General features: G+C 36.0%; 2 protein-coding genes across 15 annotated transcripts; one reads left to right on the top strand and one right to left on the bottom strand.

Moving 5' to 3' along the window:
- Window positions 1-4220: 4220 nt before the first annotated feature.
- Window positions 4221-8353, bottom strand: LOC105420254 (uncharacterized). Of its 14 annotated transcripts, none has more exons than XR_016051698.1 (6): window positions 7323-8353; window positions 6408-6484; window positions 5275-5419; window positions 5045-5162; window positions 4704-4889; window positions 4221-4516 (listed from the first exon to the last, which is right to left on the bottom strand). XR_016051698.1 is itself a non-coding variant. In XM_011623252.3 (5 exons), the coding sequence occupies exons 2-5, from the start codon at window positions 6430-6432 to the stop codon at window positions 4836-4838; spliced, it is 342 nt and encodes a 113-aa protein (XP_011621554.1). In that variant the 5' UTR covers window positions 6433-6484; window positions 7323-7721; the 3' UTR covers window positions 4221-4835. The 14 variants fall into 14 exon arrangements, 6 of the variants coding, with proteins under 6 accessions (XP_011621554.1, XP_088717446.1, XP_088717444.1 ...); XR_002280098.2 differs by having other exon boundaries at window positions 4221-4525; window positions 7323-7723; XR_016051703.1 differs by having other exon boundaries at window positions 5331-5419; window positions 7323-7718.
- Window positions 8354-20963: 12610 nt separating this feature from the next.
- LOC18429328 (uncharacterized) lies at window positions 20964-21932 on the top strand. Its single transcript, XM_006838614.4, has one exon. It carries the CDS (start codon window positions 21053-21055, stop codon window positions 21704-21706), a length of 654 nt encoding a protein of 217 aa, XP_006838677.1. The 5' UTR covers window positions 20964-21052; the 3' UTR covers window positions 21707-21932.
- The last annotated feature ends 324 nt before the right edge of the window (window positions 21933-22256 follow it).

Here is a 22256-nt window from a genome sequence, read left to right on the forward strand (position 1 = left end):
TTATTGATTGTTGTGATGGGCAAGCTTTCTACGTTTCTTCTAGAACATAAAACTTATATACTTCCCCTTATTCAACCCACCATTCTAAATGTTTTTACACTATTTTGTTTTTATTTTTATTTTTTATAAATTATTTTGACACCAAATTTTGAACGTCCAATCCTTTTTAAACTCGCATGAATAAATATTTTCAATAATATAAAATGATCAAAATACCCTTGAAAGTTTCAAGGGATATTATGGTCATTACATTTTATCAAAAAATATTTTTTAATATTTTTTATCGGTACGTCCAATGGGAAGATGACACATACCAAATTTCATATTTATACAATTTGTATAAAAAAAAAATTAAAAATAAAATACATTGAGACGTCAGATTTAAGATCAAACGGTGAGTAGCTCTTTTGATCAAAATTAGATGGCTGGATGGTAAGGGAAGCATAGTTGAAGTATAGAAGCCTTTTCCTCTTGTGATTACATTATATAAGTCTCACAATTTGGGTACCTTCCTTGCAATGAATTTATCTCACAATTTGGGTACCTTTCCTACGATGAACTTATCTCACAATTTGGGTACCTTCCCTACAATGAATTTAAGATTGAGTAGGGCCACTGCTTTCAAAGCACAGACAGAACATATATCATGTGAAATTTTTCGAAGTACAACGTAATAGTGTTTATCAGTTGGTGCCTCTCCGAATTATCTTTTTTGGGGGATCTGTAACTTATTTGATCCTATTGGTAACACGAGCAAGCAATAGCACTGATATTGTGCATGAAGCCACTCAATTTTGTCTGAACCCGCAAATTGGTCAAGAAATCATTGTTTCAAAAATTGTTCAGAACTATGGACTATGATTTTAAAAACCTTTGAAAGAAACTGAAAGGAAAGTCTATGAAGGATGGGGAGCCAGGGTTCAGCCATTCTACACTTAAAACGCCCAGAAAACCTCCCGCAATCCGAATAACGTAACACATTTAAATAACTAGATACATTCTCATTCCCAGCAAGGGACTTGATATGAGATATAGATGTCTTACACCATTGATTCTAAGAAACAAGAAAACAAAAGCCTGACAAGTATGAGTTTCGGTCCTATTTTATTTGGTTTGGGTGCCAAATAGGAATTCGTGACTTCGCAATAACATCTCAAATTCTCAATGCAGCCAACTCAAACAAGTACCACAACAACATTTACTTTTCAAGCATATTCAATAGGTTACAATAGTGAAAGAAATAAAAAGGCAAAAAAAAAAGAGTGAAAGAAAGGGAGTTACCTGATGAAGTAAATGGCAAAAAAAAAAGAGAGTGAAAGAAAGGGAGTTATCGGATGAAGTAAATAAGCAAGTACTGTATCCATTCATCCTTTTCTCATCATCCACACAACCCAAAATTCCTATTTGCGATTTAAGTACAAAACGCTGCCCCTTAAAAGGAGCCTCCAATACTTATAGAAAGTACTTCATTTCCAAGATGCACCACTATTGTCTTTTGAGAGAGCACTGATACTCAATAAAAAGATAAAAAACAAGAAATGCATATACAATGATTAATGAAGAACGCGTACTCCTCAAGGAATGATGACCAAAGAGGTGAAAGATAAGCTTTTTGAAAAGAGCTACTAAGGGAAAGAAGTAAAAGAAAAAGGTGGAGAGATAAAACACAAGATATGGAAGAGAAGAAAAGCTCAGAGTAAGGAAGACAGAAAATAAACAAATAAAGAGAGTAGAAGACAAGAGAAAAAAAATATAAACGAAGAAGTAAGAATAAACTTTAAGAGGTGGTAAAACATGTGGAGAAAGAGAAGACATGCCAGACAAAGAAGAAAGATAAAACCATAATACGAAAGGACAGGAGATAAAGGAAGAACAAAAACAAACAGAAGGAAGAAGAAAAAAGAAATGGAAGGAAAAGTGGAAGGAACGTCCATGATGAAGAAATGGAGATCGGAGAGAGAAAGTACCGAAAAGATCGCTGAGGCCCTGTGTCCAAAGTTGGAATAATGCCTACCTACCCCAAAAAAAGCCGAGGATTCATCAGTTTTCTTGGGCACTAAAACAATTGGATGGCGCTTTATTTCAAAACTCTCCTTGGGCAAAGCCTCCAAAGCCCATTTAATACAATTTCCATATCCTTTCTGCAACTTGGGGTAAGAAGCATTCGGCACAAAGGGATCCAAGAATATTCAAATTGCATGACTCAAGCAACCAAAAGCAAATTTATTTCCTAAAAGAGGTAATATCGGAACTGTTCGAATACCTTTTATGATCGCACTACTGGTTTATTAAACCTGAAAGCATGTCACGTCCTAAAAGACTAGTGGACCTCTCAATGCATATCCCAAGGATGCTACCTTTCTCAAGCTGTATCTAATAGTATCCACTTCTGTCATTAGTAGGAGTTCAATAAGGCCAAAGAAGTTTGCTTCGGATCAAGGCCACAAGGCAACAGGTCTTTAAGAAAGGAAGGCCAAAAGCCAAGGGAAGCATGAAAGGACTTCAGAGATAAGAGGAAACCATTTCTTGAAAGCAAACAGTGGTGAAGCTATAAAGGAAGTAATAAGAATTACAGAAGGATGGAGATGAAAAGAAGAAAGACCAAACTGTCAAGAAATAGTCCAAGAGAAATGTACTGAAAGCGAAATAGAATGGAATAAAGGTGACAAGAAAATAAAGGAGAATAAAAAAATAGAATAAAAGCAAAAGAAAAGGGCAGAAAAAGACTGAAACAAGACAACAACAGACGTAAATCACCATAGATCAATTCAAGATTTATCATCGAGCAAATGTGCGCCAGGAAGCCAATATTCCAGAGAATTACAAGCCCTAATAACCCTCATCCACATAACAAAACATTATTTACAAATGATTTTCAATAATATTTTCAAATTCTATGGCTAGTAGAAAATCATCGTTTACAAATCCTTGTAAAATAATCCAATATTTAGAAATCTCTAAACAACTAAAAGGAAAACAACAACTAAAAAGTTGAAAGATTTCAAAAAACCTAAAAAGTCATATAATCCAATATTTAGAAATAATGAAGAGATAATCAAAACAGAAACTAAAAGCCCTGGACGTAGAAGACTCTGGAAGGTGTTTAGCCTCTCTTTATTTCCTGAAAAGGGTTTTTAAAGTAGTGACTCAATCAAGAACCCTCAGAGGGATGGAAATAGTCAACTTGGGTTGATTATAACAGAGATGAGGGAGACATGTCACCTTTAGTGTGGATCAGATTCTCAAAGATTATCAGGATGTCATTTGATAGTCATGTAATCTAATTCATGTTCTTTATGCTCCAAAAAGCTTCCAAATAAGCGTCCCTGAAAGTTGTATTTGACCCAATCCTCAAAATCCACAGGAAAAAGTTACTGGTCAGAGTGAACCCAAGAGATCAACATGTTGCAAACTACAGTTCCCCTGATCCAGGTCACACAAACATCTTAAATTTGGTAAATGGGAAAGCAACTTACCCAGATGTACAAAAAGATATATCAGAAGGCAATCTCCTAACAAGAAATTGGAGAGTTCATTTGCCACTCAGAAAACCAGGAACCTCAACAAATAAAGAAGATTAAATATGAATTCGAGTAATCAAGAACCAGAGGATAACCTGTAGGCAATCTTGAAGTTCCTTTGCAGTTCGAAACGTCAGAAATCTAAACAACTGAGTATATCCAACCTTGGAACTGTTTTGATTTAAACTAAGAATCTAGTTAGTATGTTTTGAATTCAGGAGCATCCCTGAGCCTATTTAGAAAAAAAGTTGTGATTAATATAATAATGAATGGGTTCATTCCCAGTGCTTGTACTTGAGTTTCCTAGTTTGCTAGCATCACCCCATAATCCAATCTCAACAGACGATGCCTGCAGTGTATCATCCCTATGCTCAAAGTCCGTCAAATATTTTGACAAAACCTTGAATGGAGGAACTAAACACCCTAGACATTCCTTATTGACATCTGAATGCTGGGATGATGCCAGCGAAATGTAGGAAACTCAGGTGCTAGCGTAAATAGTTTCCCGTAATGAATCATCCCCTCACAAAAGAACATTAACATTCAACATCATGAAAATTAAACTAACTAGCCCAAAAAGGTAGGTTAGCTTACTTGCGGTTTTGGGACAATCTTCAAGATTGAACCCCAATATGTCTATCACTAAGTTGAAGAAAAACTAATAAATAGTAGCATAATCAGACTTGAGAGAACATAGGATTGACGGCATAGTTGATTGAATAGACATTCTAAATGAAGCATATAACATATGCAGAATTGCTAAAATAAGCAAAAAAAAGATTAAAAAAAAAAACATATGGAAAGAGGTGGAAAGCCCTTTCCACAGAAACACAACCACCTTGCACTGCCAACACTCACCCACAAAGTGCACCAACTTGGTACAAATGTTAAAAGAATGCCAAATTTTTGTACATACACTAAATACAACATAAATCACAAGGCTTAGGCTCCTCCTCTGAAACAATTTATTCCACCACATGCAAGCATTCAGCTACCTGTTAAACCTGAAAGGAGCAAACTCAGTCGAGAATCAAACTGGCATCTAATTGGTTTTGAAGAGACCTGCACTAGAAAGCCACCAGCCAGTCAAATGTGCTTCTAGTACTGGAAACCTCATGCCCCATGTAAAAACAAGCAAACGTTTGATGATAATTGAAGTCAGAGTGCGTGAATAAGTCATGCCTAAGAACAACAAGTGTGCATGACTAAGCCATGCCTAATGGAGCAACATGGTGCAGAATCTGGTAGCGTGAGCACTCCAATAACACAGCAAGTCATCATCGTCCGAGTCTTATCCCAACTATTTGGGATCGGCTACAAGAACACAACAAGTGCAACAATCAAAACTGCCACCGAACATATCAAAGCCTGCACCATTACATCAAAGATAATCAGTGATATAACTGCAAGAGCTTGGGAGTGGGCATGTGTGTGCGCCCACACAAGCATCCACGAGCACACACACTCACACTCAAAGAGAGAGAGAGAGAGAGAGAGAGAGAGGCCCTGTGAACTTTACTCACAGCAATGGCAGAGGCTGCTAGCCCAGCTCGTTCCCTTGGGTCTTTGAGGTAGTAACTTCCAAAGTAGAGAATTGTAGCGAAGTACCAAAGGGGTGGGAAGGTAAAACCCAGAAGAAAGCTATCAGAAAAAAGGAAATCCCTCACCATCTTTCTTAAAGAAACAACAAAAAGCAAATGCAAAAGCAAAAGAAGGGAGGAAGAATGAAGTTCATGAAGACAAAGAAACTTACGAAAACCATCCAACGCCACATCCAAAACATGAAAGTGGTTTATCATATAATCCAACCTTTTCCTTATCAGTGTCAGGTCTGAGCAGAGAGTACTTTCCTTCATCTGATCGCCTTTGGACAACCTCTTCATTTGCCAGAGCTCTCCCTGCACATACAACGAGGAATATTAGGTAATGTACACTTGTAAACAAGTATGGGTGGATGCACACCAGTGATAATGACAAGACAGCCCAAGACATATGAACATTGAATTGTTTTATGTTCCTATAAGAGATGAATTATTTAACATCTTACCCATTTGCAGCTATACCAACTCAAAGCCATGTGTTTTTTTATGTGCATTTTGAAATTAAATGAAAAGACAGGGATAAAGTGTTAACTTTGTTCATCTCTCATATTCAAAAAAACAAACTCGGTTCATCTCTTATAGGTAATTTGATCAATTTCCCTTGTTTTATTTAGCAAACTTCCACAATGTTAATGGGTTATGGGATCATAATAATGTCAGAATCTAGAAACTTACATCCCAAACAATGAACTGAACTCTACTGCTGAATTACCCCTCTTTTACCAGTAACAATGTTTGCAAATGTTAGAATGTGGAATAACCGAATAAAAATACACTGAATAATGCTATCTGTATCTAAAAAGTATATCAGCTTATAATTTGTCGACCATAATGCCTATTTTAACTAATCCATTTCATAATCAGCGGTGAATTGGTTGGAGAGTCCCAGTCTAGTTCTTATCCCACACCAGATGGATAGGCATTTTCTCACAAAGCAGGTTGGTACAACGCTTACACTCATTTATTCATTTAAACCATTGATAGAACAGTACCTCTCCTCTTGAAACCAGTTCACCCCATTAAAAACCACATGTTCAAATGAAATATATTTTTCTTCTAAGAAAAAGTTTTCAAGTATCAACTTGGACCAATTAAATTTTTGGGTTATGTACTAATGGCAACCGTGTCCAACTTTAAACAACTCTGTTGTCATCTTCTAATATAAAGGAAATGTTAAATAAAATGATTACTGTAAACCATTAAATATAGTACAGAATATATATCTTGCTCTATCGATTGAAAAAAGAAACAGACATTCCTAATCAAATTCAAGGGACGGGTATACCTTGCTCCATCGATAAAACGCTCATACTATCTTTGTTTATCCAAATTCCGAAACTTGGCAACTCAGATCACAACTATCTGCTTCAGAAAGGACCATGATCAAATTCTATACAAATTCCAGTTTCATAGGCATAAAAAAATATGCATCCCCAATTTTTATTCCTGGAAAGAATCAAACATACCCTGATCAACTCAGGAAAAAAAAATAAAAAAAACCATCATATATTCGTTTTTATAGTTCCCAGTGCGCTATTTTCATATGGTTGGGAAAAAAAATGACTGAAGAGTTTGGAAAGATATGATGCATGAGAGGAACAGTACAAAGCCAGTCCATTAATGAAAATGGAAAAGACACAACAACAGGGCTCAATTCTGACAACAACATATTCTATGAAGACTCGAATATAATGGACTCGCCAATACTCAATAATCCCTACTGATATTATATATAGGAAACCTACAACAATGGCTTCATTGTGTCCAATTGAAACAGTGAATTCAGGGAACTACTTGCAAAAAAGCCATACCTAACCTAATCCATCGACCAAATTTCCCAAGAAGATCAACACCTTCTGAAACAACACTTCACATATACTCTTGGCCTAAGCAAATTTACCCTAAATTTAACACATTTAAATGGCCTCCGAACCCTCCGAGGCCCGCAAATGAGAAAGTGAAATCGAGAGAAGAATGCCATACACAAAGAATTGCCCAGCGATCAAAGAGAACAAACACATCAAATAAGAAATTACCAAGTGAAAATGAAACAGAAAATGCAAAGCAATTCAAAGTTACAATAAAACAAATTACACACAGATTCTAGGGTTCTTCAATCCAAAAAGATTAAAACAGAAACATGAAAGGGTAAACCTGAGAAACCAAAGCGCTCATGAACCAAATTCAAGAAAACGTGTACCTTAATTCGGAGTACGATCATTTCAGAGATCGTTTCAAGTGTTACAAGGTTATATAAAATTTGTTTTTTTTGTTTTATTTTTAATTACAATGTCGTCTTCTTCTTTTGTCACATCGAAAAGCCGTAACCGGCTGACCACGCACCGTGGCGTGCCACGCTCCACCAATAGCCGCTCGCCACGTGGCTAGTCTCTGCCGGGATTTATTCTAAAAGATGGTTTCCGTGAAGGGAATATGCCCGCAAAAGACAGGGGGAGGTGCATAACGCTTTCTATTTACGTTAAAAAGTAAAAAGAGTAAATCTGAAGCCAGCGTTTCGGTGCTGGAGTTGTATAAGGATCTAGAAAACTATTTTGCACTTGGGTCGTCAAATTTGAAGTTTCAAAGGTGGTGAAGAAGTATAAAAATTTGAAAATGGATGGTTTAAATCAGTGTTTGAAAAATCGAACCCGCCTCGGAAACTGGCCAAGGGCTAATACTGACTAACCGGTAAAACGGTGGATTCAATCGGCCTAATCGAACAAGTCTCAGGCCAATCAAAAACTGTCAAAAAAAATACAAAAAAAATCTTACAAAAATGAAAAGTATATTTAAATTAGGATTAAGCAAAACACATCCAAATGAAATTGAAAATTAGTAAAAAATAAAAAATTGATTTGTGTCCAAAGATATTTTTTTAAAAAAAAAAAAACGATAGAAAATTTAAAAATAAGTATACTACAAAATGATTAAAAACATTCAAAAACACATTACAAACAAATCTCTTATTTTTTGAAATTTTATATAATTTTTTTGAATTTCTTTTAAAATATCCTCCCGAATTACCAAAACCAACCAAAATGAGAATGGTCAAGTGACCGGTTCCAATCTAACCGAGCGGTTCCGATTTGAACGACCCGATTTTACAATCACCGGTTTAAATAGTGTTTTAAAACATATAATATTTTTAGTGCTTTAAATTTTTTCTAAATTCACGAAATTCAATTGAGGGTCTTCTAAGGCTAGAACTGCATCTTTTGGCGAAGTTTTATTGTGTTTTTATTGACTGCAAGGTTTGGCACTAAAAACCAAAACTTTCAGGATGCCAAAGCAGTTCCTAGGATTGAAAACTAGGAATTGCACAACACTGAGAAGTGCGCACTTCTGATAAATGAACAGTTGGCAGTTCCAACCGCATGGAGGTGCAAGCTTCTCGAATAATGAGAAGTGCACACTTCTCATGTCAGCTTGTTCTTTCATTTTTAAAGTTTTGTTTTTTCTAAGAACTTGTATCAAGGTGAAATTTTCAAGATAGACTACCGTTCAATCACAATAATCAATATAAAAATAATCCGCAATTAATATAAAATACAAGGAGTGTTTTTCCTCTTTTTATTTATAAATGGCTATTTGTGCTGGGGTGCCACAGACGTGAAGACAGAGTCTTGACATTTCTTAATTTATTTATTTTTTAGCTTTTTTTTTTTAGGTAGAATTTGTGACAAGGGTATTTTGATACAAAACATACATATAATAACTATTTAATGAATTGAAATTCTTTAAAAACTATTTAAGTTATTTCTATGAAGTTATGTATGTTTTGGATCAAAATACTTTTCAAAATTAAATAAAAAATACTTGAGTCTAAGTATTTTTTAGGATTTGAAATTATTTATTTCTTTATATTCATTAATCTCAAAATTAAGATGATCAATTACGACGTTTTCCGACTTAAGAACAGTCTTTTCTATTGGATTTTGAGGAGCACCTTCCTTCTTGTAATGTAACCTTATAGGAACCTTTTTGGTCTTTTTCACTTTTGTAATGCATGTCAAAAATTACGTTTTAGATTCCCTCCACAGGTTCCAACAAATACAATTTTGGACCTAGACAATTATAATTTGGGATTGTTTATAAAGATACTATTTATTTTTTGGTGTGGTTTGTATAAAGTCGAGGTTCTAAACAATCAAAGCAAAGTACAACTTTAAATAGTATAAAAAAGTGTAGTTTCAAACTTCAATACTAGAAATCTTTGTAATAGCCTTTAAATATATCTTCATCTATAATTATAAAATTTAAAGCTTAAAAAATAGAAATCTTGGAAATCTTGAAAATTAACATACTATTTCAAAAAATCAAAATTCATTTTTTTCTCATGTCCATGGATCTTGAGGTCGAGATGATCAAATTGAGGATATTTGGACATCAAAACAACCTCTTCTAGTGCAGTTTTTGAGGTTCGCCCTAATTTAATGGAAAAGTGTTTCATGTAGGCTGGACTGCATATCTACAATATGGGGTCCCAAGGTATAAAGCATGTATCTTAAAGATGGATGCAAATAGGTGGTCCATCTAAAAACAATTGAAACTGACAGTCTAAATGTTTTCTTAATAGAATTATTATTTATAATTTTCAAATTTTATTTATTTATTCATATTCATGACTTCCATATTAGAGACTACATATCCTTAAAACTTAAGTCCCAAATCCATCTCAAAAATAGATTTTTAAGAGGTTACTCATTTCTATATGGACTCCTAGAAACCATGTCCGAAGATAAAGGAAAATTATTTCATGCGACCGCATGACTACATATGTGGTCCAAAAAGTGCAAAGCATCCATCTTAAAGATGGATGCAAGTACGTGTTCCATCTAAAAATAATAAAAACTAATGTCTAAATGTTTTTTTACTATAATTATTATTTCTAGTTTTTTAAATTTGCTTTTTTTTTTATATTCATGATCTCCATATTAGATATTATATGTCATTAAAAATTAAGTCCAAAAGTTCATATAAAAAATAGATTATTAAGAGGCCCGCATTTCTACATATTCAGACTTGGCCGCATAGAAACTAGGTCCAAAAGATAAATGGTATCTTGGTAGACAATCCCAAATAAATTTCATTGGGAAAATAGGGGCGAGAGAGAAAGACAGAGTTTAGAGAGAGACGGAAGGGTCAACGAGATGTCAGGTTTTGGTTAAAATGAGCCATTTTAAAAATTGTTTAGGTCAATCATATAAAGTCAAAGGAGTCCAAGGAGTTGGAAAATAAAAAAGTTAAAGACTTCATGTGCATCTAGATATACTTTAAATCATTGGGTCTCCTAATAAAGGGCGTGGTTTCTATAAGGTTGCAACTTTTAAACAATCCAATAAAAGACATCCAAATTTTATCATAATGTATAATTTTGTCGTAAAACAATACTAGGATTATCTTAAATCCATTTTCATATCTAATTATAAAATTTTAAACTAAAAAAATAGTTAGAATCAAGTAGATTTATAAACATGTAAAAATCTTAAAATTGGACGGTTTAGATAATGTGGTGCAAGATGCACTATTTATGGGACTCAATAACCTTTTTTTTTTTTTTCAAATTCATATATGTGGATATCGAGATGATCAATTCGAGGGTTTTTAAACATTAAAACAACCTTTTCGAAAAGATTTTTGAGGTACATCCGTAATTCTACATTTTAAGGTTGCAACCTTGTATAAACTTTTGGAAAAATTGTTAAAACCCTTTAAAATGTACTCTATAGACACTCTACCCCTACCCCAAAATTTTCTCACTTCTTTTTATAAAAAAACTAACTTTTATAACTAAAAACCCCCAACTTAAAAAACATAAATATTAAGACAAAATTATGTCTCCTTTTTAATTTACCTTTTTTCTTCTTCTTTGTTTTACTCTTACCCTATGCCCTGCGTTTTTTACCTTCTCTCCATTCATTCTCCTTCCCTCACAAAATATTCCCTTTCGTTCTCCTTCATCAGCGTATTTTCCCTTTTTCTCTCTACCATTTTCCCTCATGCCCTTCTCCATTCTTTATCCTTCATCACGGTATTCCTATTTCCAACTCCACGATTGTTCCTCATTTCGTTTCTCTCTCTTCAAAGGTGAGTTCTTGTCTCTGTCTTTTTCTACAAGGCCTACTCTCTCTCTCTCTCATGACCTATTTTTTTACTCTCCCCCTCTCTCTACTTTTGGCCCTACTTTATGTCTGTATTTAAGCCAAAACTCTACTTCTCTCTCAATCTCTCTTTTTACAAAGGCTCCACTCACTCACTCTCTCCCACAAAGTATGACGTTTTGTTTCTCTGTCTACAATCAAAGGTCTCACAACTTTGTCACAATCTCTACGAAGGTTTTTCTCTCCCCCATAAAGGTCCCACAACTCTCTACGAAGGTCCCACAAAGCACTGATCCCATCACAGGCTGAGCTCGATTTTTGAGGACCAAGTATGAAAGAATAGTTCAATTAAATATTTAAAAATATTTTGAGAATGCTATTTATGTTGTAACTTCAACTTTGTGGTTAAAGCTTAGCATGAAAACCTTTTTCTTAATCATATGAAGTAAAAATGTGAATCAAGAGCTTGTTGATTGTCTTTAAATTTAGGGAAAATTAAATTTATGTTGTTTTTTATCAAAAGGTGGATGAAAACGTATCGCTAAAATCTATTGTTGGGTTTTTTATTTAGCCACATTGGCTGTATTTAATTTGTCATTGACAAATGAAAGAATTGATTGGTGACTCTTAAGATGTATTGATTTTTTTATTCTTAATTTGTTATGATAAATGACAGACAAAACTTAGGTGTATGTAGTAAAAGAATGGATAGGTAATTTGTTTTTGGCTCTGAATTTTATCTGCCATTTATCATTGTGCATTTTCTATATTTCCGTTGGGGTAAGCCACACTAATGGTTGGTTATTTCTGCCTAATTTTATCGAAACTAAATTGATTACTATACAAGTTCTTGTTTTCTTATTTTGTCAAAGGTATAGTGGAATATTTAGTAATTTTGGTGTTTGGCTCTTCAATTTCTAATGTGGCTTTTGCCATCATTGAAAAACTAATGGAAAAAATTGTCTTTATATTCACTAATTCTAGTGGAGTTTAAATGAGTGTTATTTCATTTGTAATTTTTTGAGATGACTAGTTGTCTAAATGAAGACAACTAACGGTTTTCAAAGAAGATTCTGATAGCTTCTGGTTCATTACCATCTTAAATCACTGGCTCTCTTCCAATTTATGAAATTAAGTGCCATATGGCTGCCAATCAATGTTGTCATTGATATCTTGTTATCTTGTTATACTTTGTAATTTTTACCATATTAGCATGCTTCACTACACAAAAGATGCCAGATCCCCAACTTTCCATCATTCAGGGGAACCCAGCCTACCCAATAACCTTGCTCTTTGGTTGGCTAGTCTATGTAGATCAATCCCTCTAAGTGAATTTCTCTATAACAGCTAGATTCAGTTCCCAACACCTATTCATTGTAGAATTTCTTTGGAAATCTCTTAAGGAAATTTGTAAAGCTCTTGTTAAAATATAATTTGTTATTAAAAAACAATAAACATATGACAAGTTCAAGGCTAGTATTTAAGATATTGATATTACAAATATTGTGCAGGACAGAAGAAAATGGGTAATAGCAAATTAATTTATTGCATTTTCGGTGGAGAACTCCGAACAAGTGTCGATGGGACTTTAGATTATATTGGTAGTGATGCATTTACCTCTTTCACTTACTGTAGAACTAAGTTAGATGACATGTGAAAATACGTAGCAGAGCATTTCTCACTTGACATACACTTGATATTACTTGGGTATTTTGTCCCAAAAAATAAGAGATTTATGGTGAACTTATTCATTAACGATGATATTGTTAGGATGTTGAACACCCATGAAGGGAAGAATCAAGTGTTGTCTATGTATTTTATAGGAGTAAACGTAGGGGTAGAAGTACTTCACATAATACTATGGCAGTCAAAGAGGTCAAACCCCCATAACCCTCTAATGTTTTGGTCTCTGGCTTCGAACAAAGCAATGCATCAAGGTTGCTTAGCACATGGGAGGATGCATTTATTGGGGTACAATAACAGTTTGAATCTTTAGAAGATTTCTGCAAAACGCTTAGCAAGTTTTCTAAAGCAAACTATTTCGCATACCGTCTCGTTAAAAACTGAGGGTATAACATAGTGGCAAAATGCAAGGGTGATGGATGCAATTGGGGGATATATGCTGCGAAGCTTGACATGACGAATGTTTTTAGAATCCAAACATGGAAGAAAGATCACTCATGCAATATTTGGATAAGCAATGACGTACAGAGAATAATGCCATGAAAATTTGTTGTATCTTTAATCAAGGATATAAATAAAGTTATATTGCACATTACAAGACTAGAGAAATCATGAGTGATTTGTCTCGAGATTATGGGTTAGAAATACCTTATTGGAAGGCTTGGCAAGGAAAAGAAACGGCCATTAAAGACATACATGGTTCGCAAGAGGAGGTATACAACCAGTTACCAGCATATGTAAACCGTGTAATAGAGATGAATCCTGGTAGTTATGCGACATGACAAGTATGACTAGGAGGTAGATTTCGTCGATTATTCTTAAGCTGTTATGGGTCAATACATGGTTTCAAAATAGATATCGTCCACTTCTATTTCTCGATGGGACATCACTAAAGGCACAATACCTTTGGACTCTACTTGCTGTCAATTCACTCGATAGGGATGGACAATGTTTCCCGTTGCATTCGCAATTGTGGATGTCGAAAGTACCGATAACTGGTTATGGTTTATGGAATCTCTAAAGATTGTTATTGGGACGGATCGTGAAATCACTTTTTTGTCAGATAGACACCCTGGTCTAGTGGCTACTGTTTGTCAAGTTTTTGAGAATGCTCATCATGACGTCTGTGAGCGTCATTTAGCGAAAAATTTCAAGAAGGAAGGAAAACACATACCTAGTGATGTTTTACAAAGCAGTTGTATGTGTATTTATCGGAGCATATAGGCAGTAAGAGTATTTTGATAAGATGATGAAAATTAGATTATTTTCGGAGGACGCATTCAAATGGTTCATGGAAGCATCACTACATCACAGTTACGGGATAAGCGATATGACCAAGTAACAACCAATGTGGCTGAGTCATATAACAAGTGGATTCTTGAAGCACGAGATATGTCAATTCTCCAATGCGTTGAATTGATTAGGAAATAAATCATGAAACTAATGGCCACTCGCAGTTTGAAAGCTGAAACCTGAACTACAACACTTACCCCGAAAGCACAAAATAAACTAAGAAATATCATAAAGCAATCCATTTCCATGAGAGTCACGGTGACATCAAATGGAGCGGTGTATGAAGCAAGGGGTGATCGCATGAATTATACGGTAAATATTATTGCACGAGAATGTGAATGCTAGGGTTGGCAAATAACATGTTTGCCTTCTAAGCATGCTTGTAAAGTCCTACAAGTAATGAATAGGGACCATGTTGACTATTGTGAAGAATATTTCACAGTTACAAAATTTCGTGAAACATATTCCATACCTATCATGTAAGTTTCCTTGATCGACTTGTCTAGGGATAATTTACATTGACAGCTACCTCAAGAGGGAGAAAGAATGCTTCCACCTCACTCAAGGCGCCCCCTTGGCCAACCTAAAAAGAAGCGCATTGAGTCCCAAGAAGGACATGTGCGACCTATTCATTGTAGTCGCTGTAAAGGAACTGGTCATAATATGGCAACATGTAAAGCACCTACTTGAAGACATATACTTGTATTTATCTATCTTTTTTATTATGTATTTTTAATTTGTAACACTTACATGTTGAAAATTTTCTTATTACATATATTAATGATGTTTGATTTTAGTATTTATTCCATTTATGTTAATTTTGCGCTTTTGGGGCACATATATTTATGTTTGCTTATTTTATTATTCTTTTTTTTATTAGTATATATATTATCCTCTCTTTGCTCATTCATATGGATATATTCTGTTAATTGATGAGATGTGCACATGTAAAACTCTGATAATATAAATAGATTTAGCGATGCAAAACCCAGACCAGTAAAGAGGAACAAGGGGCCCATCAACTTCGTCCGAGCACATGGAAAATGTACAAGAGTATATGTACTTTACTTCATGATTTACATAAATTAGGTAATTTTTATATTGTTAATAACTATTGTCATTTTTCATTGTGTTGTTTGTTTTAGAAGAAACAAAATTTTCGTATTAATGAATCAACTAAGACCCTAGGCAAATGAGAGTTAGATCCACGACTATTACCTTTTGTTGAAAAGACCAAATTGAGCTCCTTGATAGACATTGGGGTCTCCCATATCGATTGCAGTCTATTGAGGGCCTTTATAGGGAAATGGTGCAAGGTGACAAACACCGCACGCACTGTTGGTACGATGACTCCAACCTTGTATGATGCGTGGCATATATTAAGGATACTTATGACAGAAAAGCCTATTACAGGCATCAGACCTACAAACTACAAGGCTTTCATCATGGAGGATTTAGGAGATTGCCCTAATGGCGATAAGTTAAGTTGTCTTAAACATACTTGGTTAATGAAGAAATTCGGACAAATACCAAAAAAGGCTATCAAATTAAAACTGATTCAACACACTCGAGCTTGTCTCCTTTATTTAGTCGGCACGACTATATTTGCTGACACATCTCAAGGGTCCACGCTTACAAGTTACCTACAACTATTTCTAGGTCTTGATGAGGCAGGGAAGTATGCATGGGGAGTAGCAGCCCTTGCCTTCTTATATCGTTCATTGTCTAAGGTCGTGGACAGGGATACACATTTTAGTGGGTCAGCAATACTACTACAAGTAATTTTCACATATCTTTAATCAATATTAAATATTTGCAGTCTTTTTGGCTTCAAACTAATACTCCTATTTGTTTTGTGCAGTGTTGGATATATGAGCATTTCCCAGCTCTAGGCACCAAACCTAATACTATCACCATAGAAATTCATAGAGCTTGCAAGTGAAAGAAACAACCACGCTGCAAATACTCGATGACATCTCAATAGACATCGTTAATGTTATGTTTGTCTTGTAAGTGTTAGTGTTATGTTTTTTACGACATCTCAATTGACAGTATTTAATGCAAAGACCTATTAACGATGTTGTGTTATATTATTGTTGTAGGTGAATTGGCAACCATATGAGGACTTCAGCCCATTAGATACACTCTGTAAAAAAAACGCATTGTATCGATCATATCTGATAAGCTTCTACATTGCATGGTACTATATGTCGGATCATGTGTTGCTGCAATATGAAAATATGCAAGTGATTCTTGTTGGGCTACCCAAGTGGGAGATGAGGGAGAAGGTCGGTCTACCCCGCAGTCGCAATCAAATGCCCCCTGCCCCCCTCGCAGGCCATGATGATGAGAGGAGATTGATATATTATATATTTTAGTTTTCATTGACTTAAAATAATTTTCTATTCAAATCAGTTATTTATATTGTTTTTTATTGTCTACTTGCAGCGATTAACCTGTATATAGATCCTACAAGCTGCACTTCATGCTGAAGTATTAGCAGGGGAATCTAGAAATTATGTACAGACAACCCACGATTTGTTATTACAGCATACTCCTATAGAGAGTGCCGAGGAAATTGTGGAAGCGAGGGCAAGGAGAGAGATGGTGGAGATGGCGAAAGCAAAAGTGAGGAGGAAGAAAGTGAAGAAATGAGGAGGAAGATGGTGGAGATGAGGAAAGAGAGATTGAGGATGCAGATGGTGCAGATGAGGAAAGAGAGAGCGAGATTGATGAGAAAAATGAGAGGAAAACAAAGAGCATAAATGACAAGGGCAAGGGTATTGCAAGTTGGCCCCAAAAATGGTTGAGGCCAAGAAAGTGAATATCATGTATTTTTCATTTTGACATATACTTTTTAGATGTACCTAAAAATGTAAATTGAAAAGGTTATGAACCTTTTTTTGAGACATATATTAAATTCTTTTTCTTTTTTTGGGACATATGTTAAGTTATTTTTGTACATTTGAAGCTACTTTATCATAATAGTCAGTTAATGAAATGTTCATTCTTTTTTGTTGTCGTTATGTTAATAGAAGCAAATGAAATCTGCAAACAGCTCAATGTATTATTTATCAATGTAGTTCATGTGAGCTTGTGGCCTGTTTGGTGAAGTTTTGATATGTTCTCTATCCGGTTGTTGTAGATCTAATCATTTGAAGAACATATATGTGTTTAGGGCCTCAACCTTATATAAACTTTTTTCATATGTGTATGTGTGTGTTTGTATATATATATATATAAAGCATTATTGCGACTATTTCATTGCATTGGTGTCATTCCATTTCACTAAGTAGTTTGACATAAATATCTAGAGATATGAGGGATATAAGTATGGCTGAAATGAACAACAACAACTAGTTTTTGATGCCTATCTAAGCAGGAAGTCCCCTGTGTCTTGCGTATGCATGGAATATATTATGAGTCTTGACTTTGAAGTTGATTTATGCACTTCTAGTGCATCATGAATGAGCAATTTATTTATCTCCTTGTAATTGTTACTGAATCAATTATTTTGTTCAAAGTAATTTGGTGAGCCAGTGTCTCTCTAAAAGTCGGAGAATAGCCATATTTATGTCCCTTGAATTTCATCCCAATAGACTTTATCCCAAAAATATAGAACTTGAGAAGGCTGGAATTTGCATCTATAGTAGCATTTCTCTTTAATAAGTTCAAGGCCGTGGTTGGCAGTCCAACTTGTTCCATAGCTGATGATAGTCTATAAATGTTCTTGTAGAAGGATGAAGTAACACATTTGGATGGTAGCAATAGCTTTTATTCTAGCAGTTGGTCTCGTCTTCTTTCTAATTTCTATTCATCTTAACACATTATGGCTAGTAGAAGTCGGCAGTGACTTCATGTTTCTTCTTATCTGGTTAACCAATCCTATATCTCTAGGAGGGCAAAAGCCTAAACATTTGCAGTTGACATGGATACTGACTTTACATGTCTATGTCCTTGAATAATGTGTTTCCTTTTTTTATTATCCATGCTTACACTCCATGATAGTTACTCTGCGTAGGTGTGTTTATTACATTAATGATCTCAATACATAAGTTGATCTTTTAGTCTGGTTTTAATGATGCTGATTAGAACCACTCTTACATAGTTTGAATTTGCATGATCAATTGAATGGAGGAATAATATGTGGAGAGTTTGGATTGATTGGGATGGAAATGAACAATTGGGTCATTCACACATTTATTGGTTTTTTTATGATAGTGGAGTTATTAACATTGCTTTAGTTTAGTGAGATGTATTTACTCGCAGGCGAATTTTGTAATTTGCATCAATTACTGTGATGGGATATGTAACAGCATAGAGATTTACATAGTTATGGTTTTGTGAGATGTACCAAATAGTTGGAAATTGGGTTTGCATAAGTTATTGAGAGGGGAAACACTACTCTCCGCATATCAATTTGATTTTCCTAGTGTCTGTCTTGAATGATGTGTTATAGTCATTTTTCAATATTTGTGGTCTAGTGAGATTAAATGAATAGTAGGTGATTTTTTAGTGTTGCTTGAATTGTTGAGACATAACTGAATAAAGTAGTGAGAAACTATTGTTTTAATTTGGTTTTCCAAACGTCTGATTTTTATAGCACTAGTTATAACTACTCTTAGATGGTTGTGCTTTAGTGATGAACTAATAATGGGTACATTTGAGCTTTGCTTGACTCATTGAGATAGGAGATCAATCAAACAGAGGGTAAATATTTTTTGAATTAATTTGGTTTCCAAATTTGAGTATTATTATATTATTACACTAGTTAGAATTCTCCTTTGCATGTTTGTGGTTTACTGAGATGAACCCAATAGTGAGGCAACTAATTGGTCTTTGGCTTGAATTGTTGAGATAGGAGGTGATAGAGAGAGATAATGCAATGAAAGAGATAGAAAAGAATTTGATGGAGCTGCATCAGATATTTTTTAACATGGCAGTTTTGGTTAAGGTTCAGGGGGAAGAGATAGATAACATCGAGCACAATATGGTGAAGGCAGATGCATATGTTCATGATGCTACAAAGAATCTTCAGGTTGCAAAGGAGTAGCAGGCACTTCATGAAGGCACTCCGACACTTCATGAAGACACTCCGACACTTCATGAAGACGCTCCGGTACTTCATGTAGAGCGCTCCGGCACTTCATGAAGGCAGCCCGACGATTTCATTCGTGGGTACTCTGGCACTTCATGAAGGCAGTCCGACGATATGTTCCTGGATTCATGGGCACTCCAACACTTCATGAAGGTAGTCCGGTGATATCTTCTTGAATTCATGGGCATTCCGGCACTTCATAAAGGCAGTCCGACAATATGTTCCTGGATTCATGGGCACTCCGGCACTTCATGAAGGCAGTTCGACGATATCTTCCTGGATTCATGGGCATTCCGGCACTTCATGAAGGCAATCCGACGATATGTTCCTGAATTCATGGGCGCTCTGGCACTTCATGAAGGCAGTCCGGCGATATGTTACTATATTCATGGGAACTTCGACACTTCATGAAGGCAGTCTGGTGATATGTTCCTGGATTCATAGGCCCTCCAACAACTTCATGAAGGCAGTCCGACGATATGTTCCTGGATTCATGGGCACTTTGGCACTTCATGAAGGCAATCCGGCGATTTCATTCATGGATTTATGGGCACTCCGGCACTTCATGAAGGCAGTCCGGTGATATATTCCTGGATTCATGGGCACTCCGACACTTCATGAAGGCAGTCCGGCAATTTCATTCATGGATTTATGGGCACTCCTGCACTTCATGAAGGTTGTCCGGCGATAGGTTCCTGGATCCATGAGCACTCCGGCACTTCATGAAGGCAGTCCCGCGATATGGTTCCTGGATTCATGGCACGCCGACACTTCATGAAGGCAGTCCGGCGATTTCATTCATAGATTTATGAGCACTCTGACACTTCATGAAGGTCGTCCAACGATATGTTCCTGGATTCAAGGGCAGTCTGGCACTTCATGAAGGCAGTCCGGCGATATGGTTTCTGGATTCATGGGCACTCCAACACTCCATGAAGGCAGTCCGGTGATATGGTTCCTGGATTCATGGGCACTCTGTCAGCGTCCTGACGGCAGTCCGGCGGTATTCACTCTGGCAAAGGTCAGTTCGGCTTTAGTTTTGAGCAGTCCGACAATTTCATCGAACAGTCCGACATTTCACTATCTTAGTTTGGCGATTCCTCACTGAGATCGTCGGTCCGGCTTTTGTGAGCATCAATCCAGCGATGTCATTGGCCATTCCGGCATTTTGTAAGAGCGGTCCAGCGATTTGAATTAGTGATCCAGTGGGGTCAGTCTGGCGTTAATAATCTACGACCTGGTGTATCACTGTCTAAATTAGTAGTCTGGTATTGCAGAAATGCAGTCTGGTATATGTCATGAGTCCGACAAATAAGAACCGTGGTCCGGCGAAAGTATTATTGGGGTCCATCCAAATGATTTGTTCGTGCGGTGAAAGTACGTACGGGAAGGAGTATTTTAGTAAAAAAAATTACAACTTTTTGAGTTAAGGGGATTTTAGTCATAAAAATGCTTTTTTATAAAAAAGAGTGAAAATTTTTGGAGTGAGGATAGAATGTCTATGGAGTACATTCCAAAGGGTTTTAAGCAATTTTCGCTAAACTTTTTTCCCTAACAAATGGGGGGTATTCAAAAACTTTTTCCCCTAACAAACTAGGGGATAGTCAGAAATTTTCCCCATTTCATTCTCCATCAAAACACAAAACACCACACTCCGACTAAAACCGGAAAACCCAATGCAGTCAACCCTTCCTCGCTCGAAGGCTAGGGGCCCCGAGCCACCACGTCTGTTAACTGTAACTCCTAAGCTATGAGATGAGGTACTTTCGCTCCATCTCATCTCCATTATTTTCATCTGCACAACCCCATCGCAGAACCTCTGCAACTCCCCTCTTAACTCGACAATGCTCCTCTTCTTCTCCTTCGCCTCGTCCCCAACCTCCACCTCCTTTCTTTTCTCAAGAATCAGTATTGGAAAGAGCTCGTAGCCTTCCAAACCCTAATTCATATTGTAACCTCTCTCATCGCCATTACTGTTCCAGCACCCAACCGAGCGCTAGGGTTTCAGAGATCGTGAATGACATCTCTGGTTTGACTCTGATGGAGGTTGCAGACTTAGCAGAGGTTTTGCGCCAGAGGTTCGACATAAGTGAGATGCCTATCATGACTGTTATGATGCCTGGAATGGGAATGAGCATGGGCAGAGGGGCTTCTAAGGCTGGAGCGTCTGAAAAAAGTGAAGAGAAGGTGGAGAAAACTGTGTTTGATTTGAAGCTTGAGGGCTTTGACGCTGCTTCGAAGATTAAGATCATCAAAGAGGTGAGGACTTTCACTGATTTGGGGCTCAAAGAAGCTAAGGATTTGGTTGAGAAGACGCCCACTGTGTTGAAGAAGGGGGTTCTTAAAGAAGAGGCAGAGAAGATTATTGAGAAGATGAAAGGTGTTGGTGCTAAAGTTGTGATGGAATGATCAGTTGAGTGGCCCAAGGTTTGGCTTTTATTTTGTTTGCTAAAATGCTTGGGAGACCCATTTTTCGGACCATTTCTCTCTCTGTGTGGGGATATTAAAAGATTTTGAGAAACAGTGTATCTTTCTTTGCCTGTTAGATCCGTTTGCAACATATTGTACTTGCAATTGTGGTTTTAGTTATTTTCTCTTAATAATCTGAGTTTATATGATGCTCTCTCTCTGAAAATCGAATGCTTGAGATTTTTTATTTTTGTGGTAGCCTCTGTTGCCTTTTAAATCATGATGCAACATCTTGCACTTTCAAAATTCAATGATTCAAATGCTATTTTGAGCACCCCTTTTATTTTTAATTATTGTTCTGCTTTATATGGTGTAATTTGTGTATTAAATAGAATCATTTAGTATACTATCAGTGCATGTGTAGCTCATTTAAAGAGTAATGTGATTATGCCTGCCTATCTCTCTCTCGGTTCTCAGTTCTCTCTCTTTTGGTTCTCAGTTTATTAATCTTAATTTGCAGAGGTTACAGGAGGATTATTCCATGCCAATA

Source organism: Amborella trichopoda, chromosome 3 (genome assembly GCF_054954075.1).
Source record: "Amborella trichopoda isolate Santa Cruz 75 chromosome 3, AtrichopodaSantaCruz75HAP2 v2.0, whole genome shotgun sequence".
Taxonomy (NCBI): Eukaryota; Viridiplantae; Streptophyta; class Magnoliopsida; order Amborellales; family Amborellaceae; genus Amborella; species Amborella trichopoda.

Excerpts from the sequence above, each read along its gene's own strand:
- LOC18429328 (XM_006838614.4), top strand. The coding sequence starts at position 21,053 with ATGAGGTACTTTCGCTCCATCTCATCTCCATTATTTTCATCTGCACAA.
- LOC105420254 (XM_011623252.3), bottom strand. The coding sequence starts at position 6,432 with ATGAGCGTTTTATCGATGGAGCAAG. Across the intron at positions 5,420-6,407 it reads CGTTTTATCGATGGAGCAAG|GGAGAGCTCTGGCAAATGAA; the intron begins GTATACCCGTCC and ends TTGTATGTGCAG. Across the intron at positions 5,163-5,274 it reads TGTGGCGTTGGATGGTTTTC|CTTTCTTCTGGGTTTTACCT; the intron begins GTAAGTTTCTTT and ends TTTTTCTGATAG.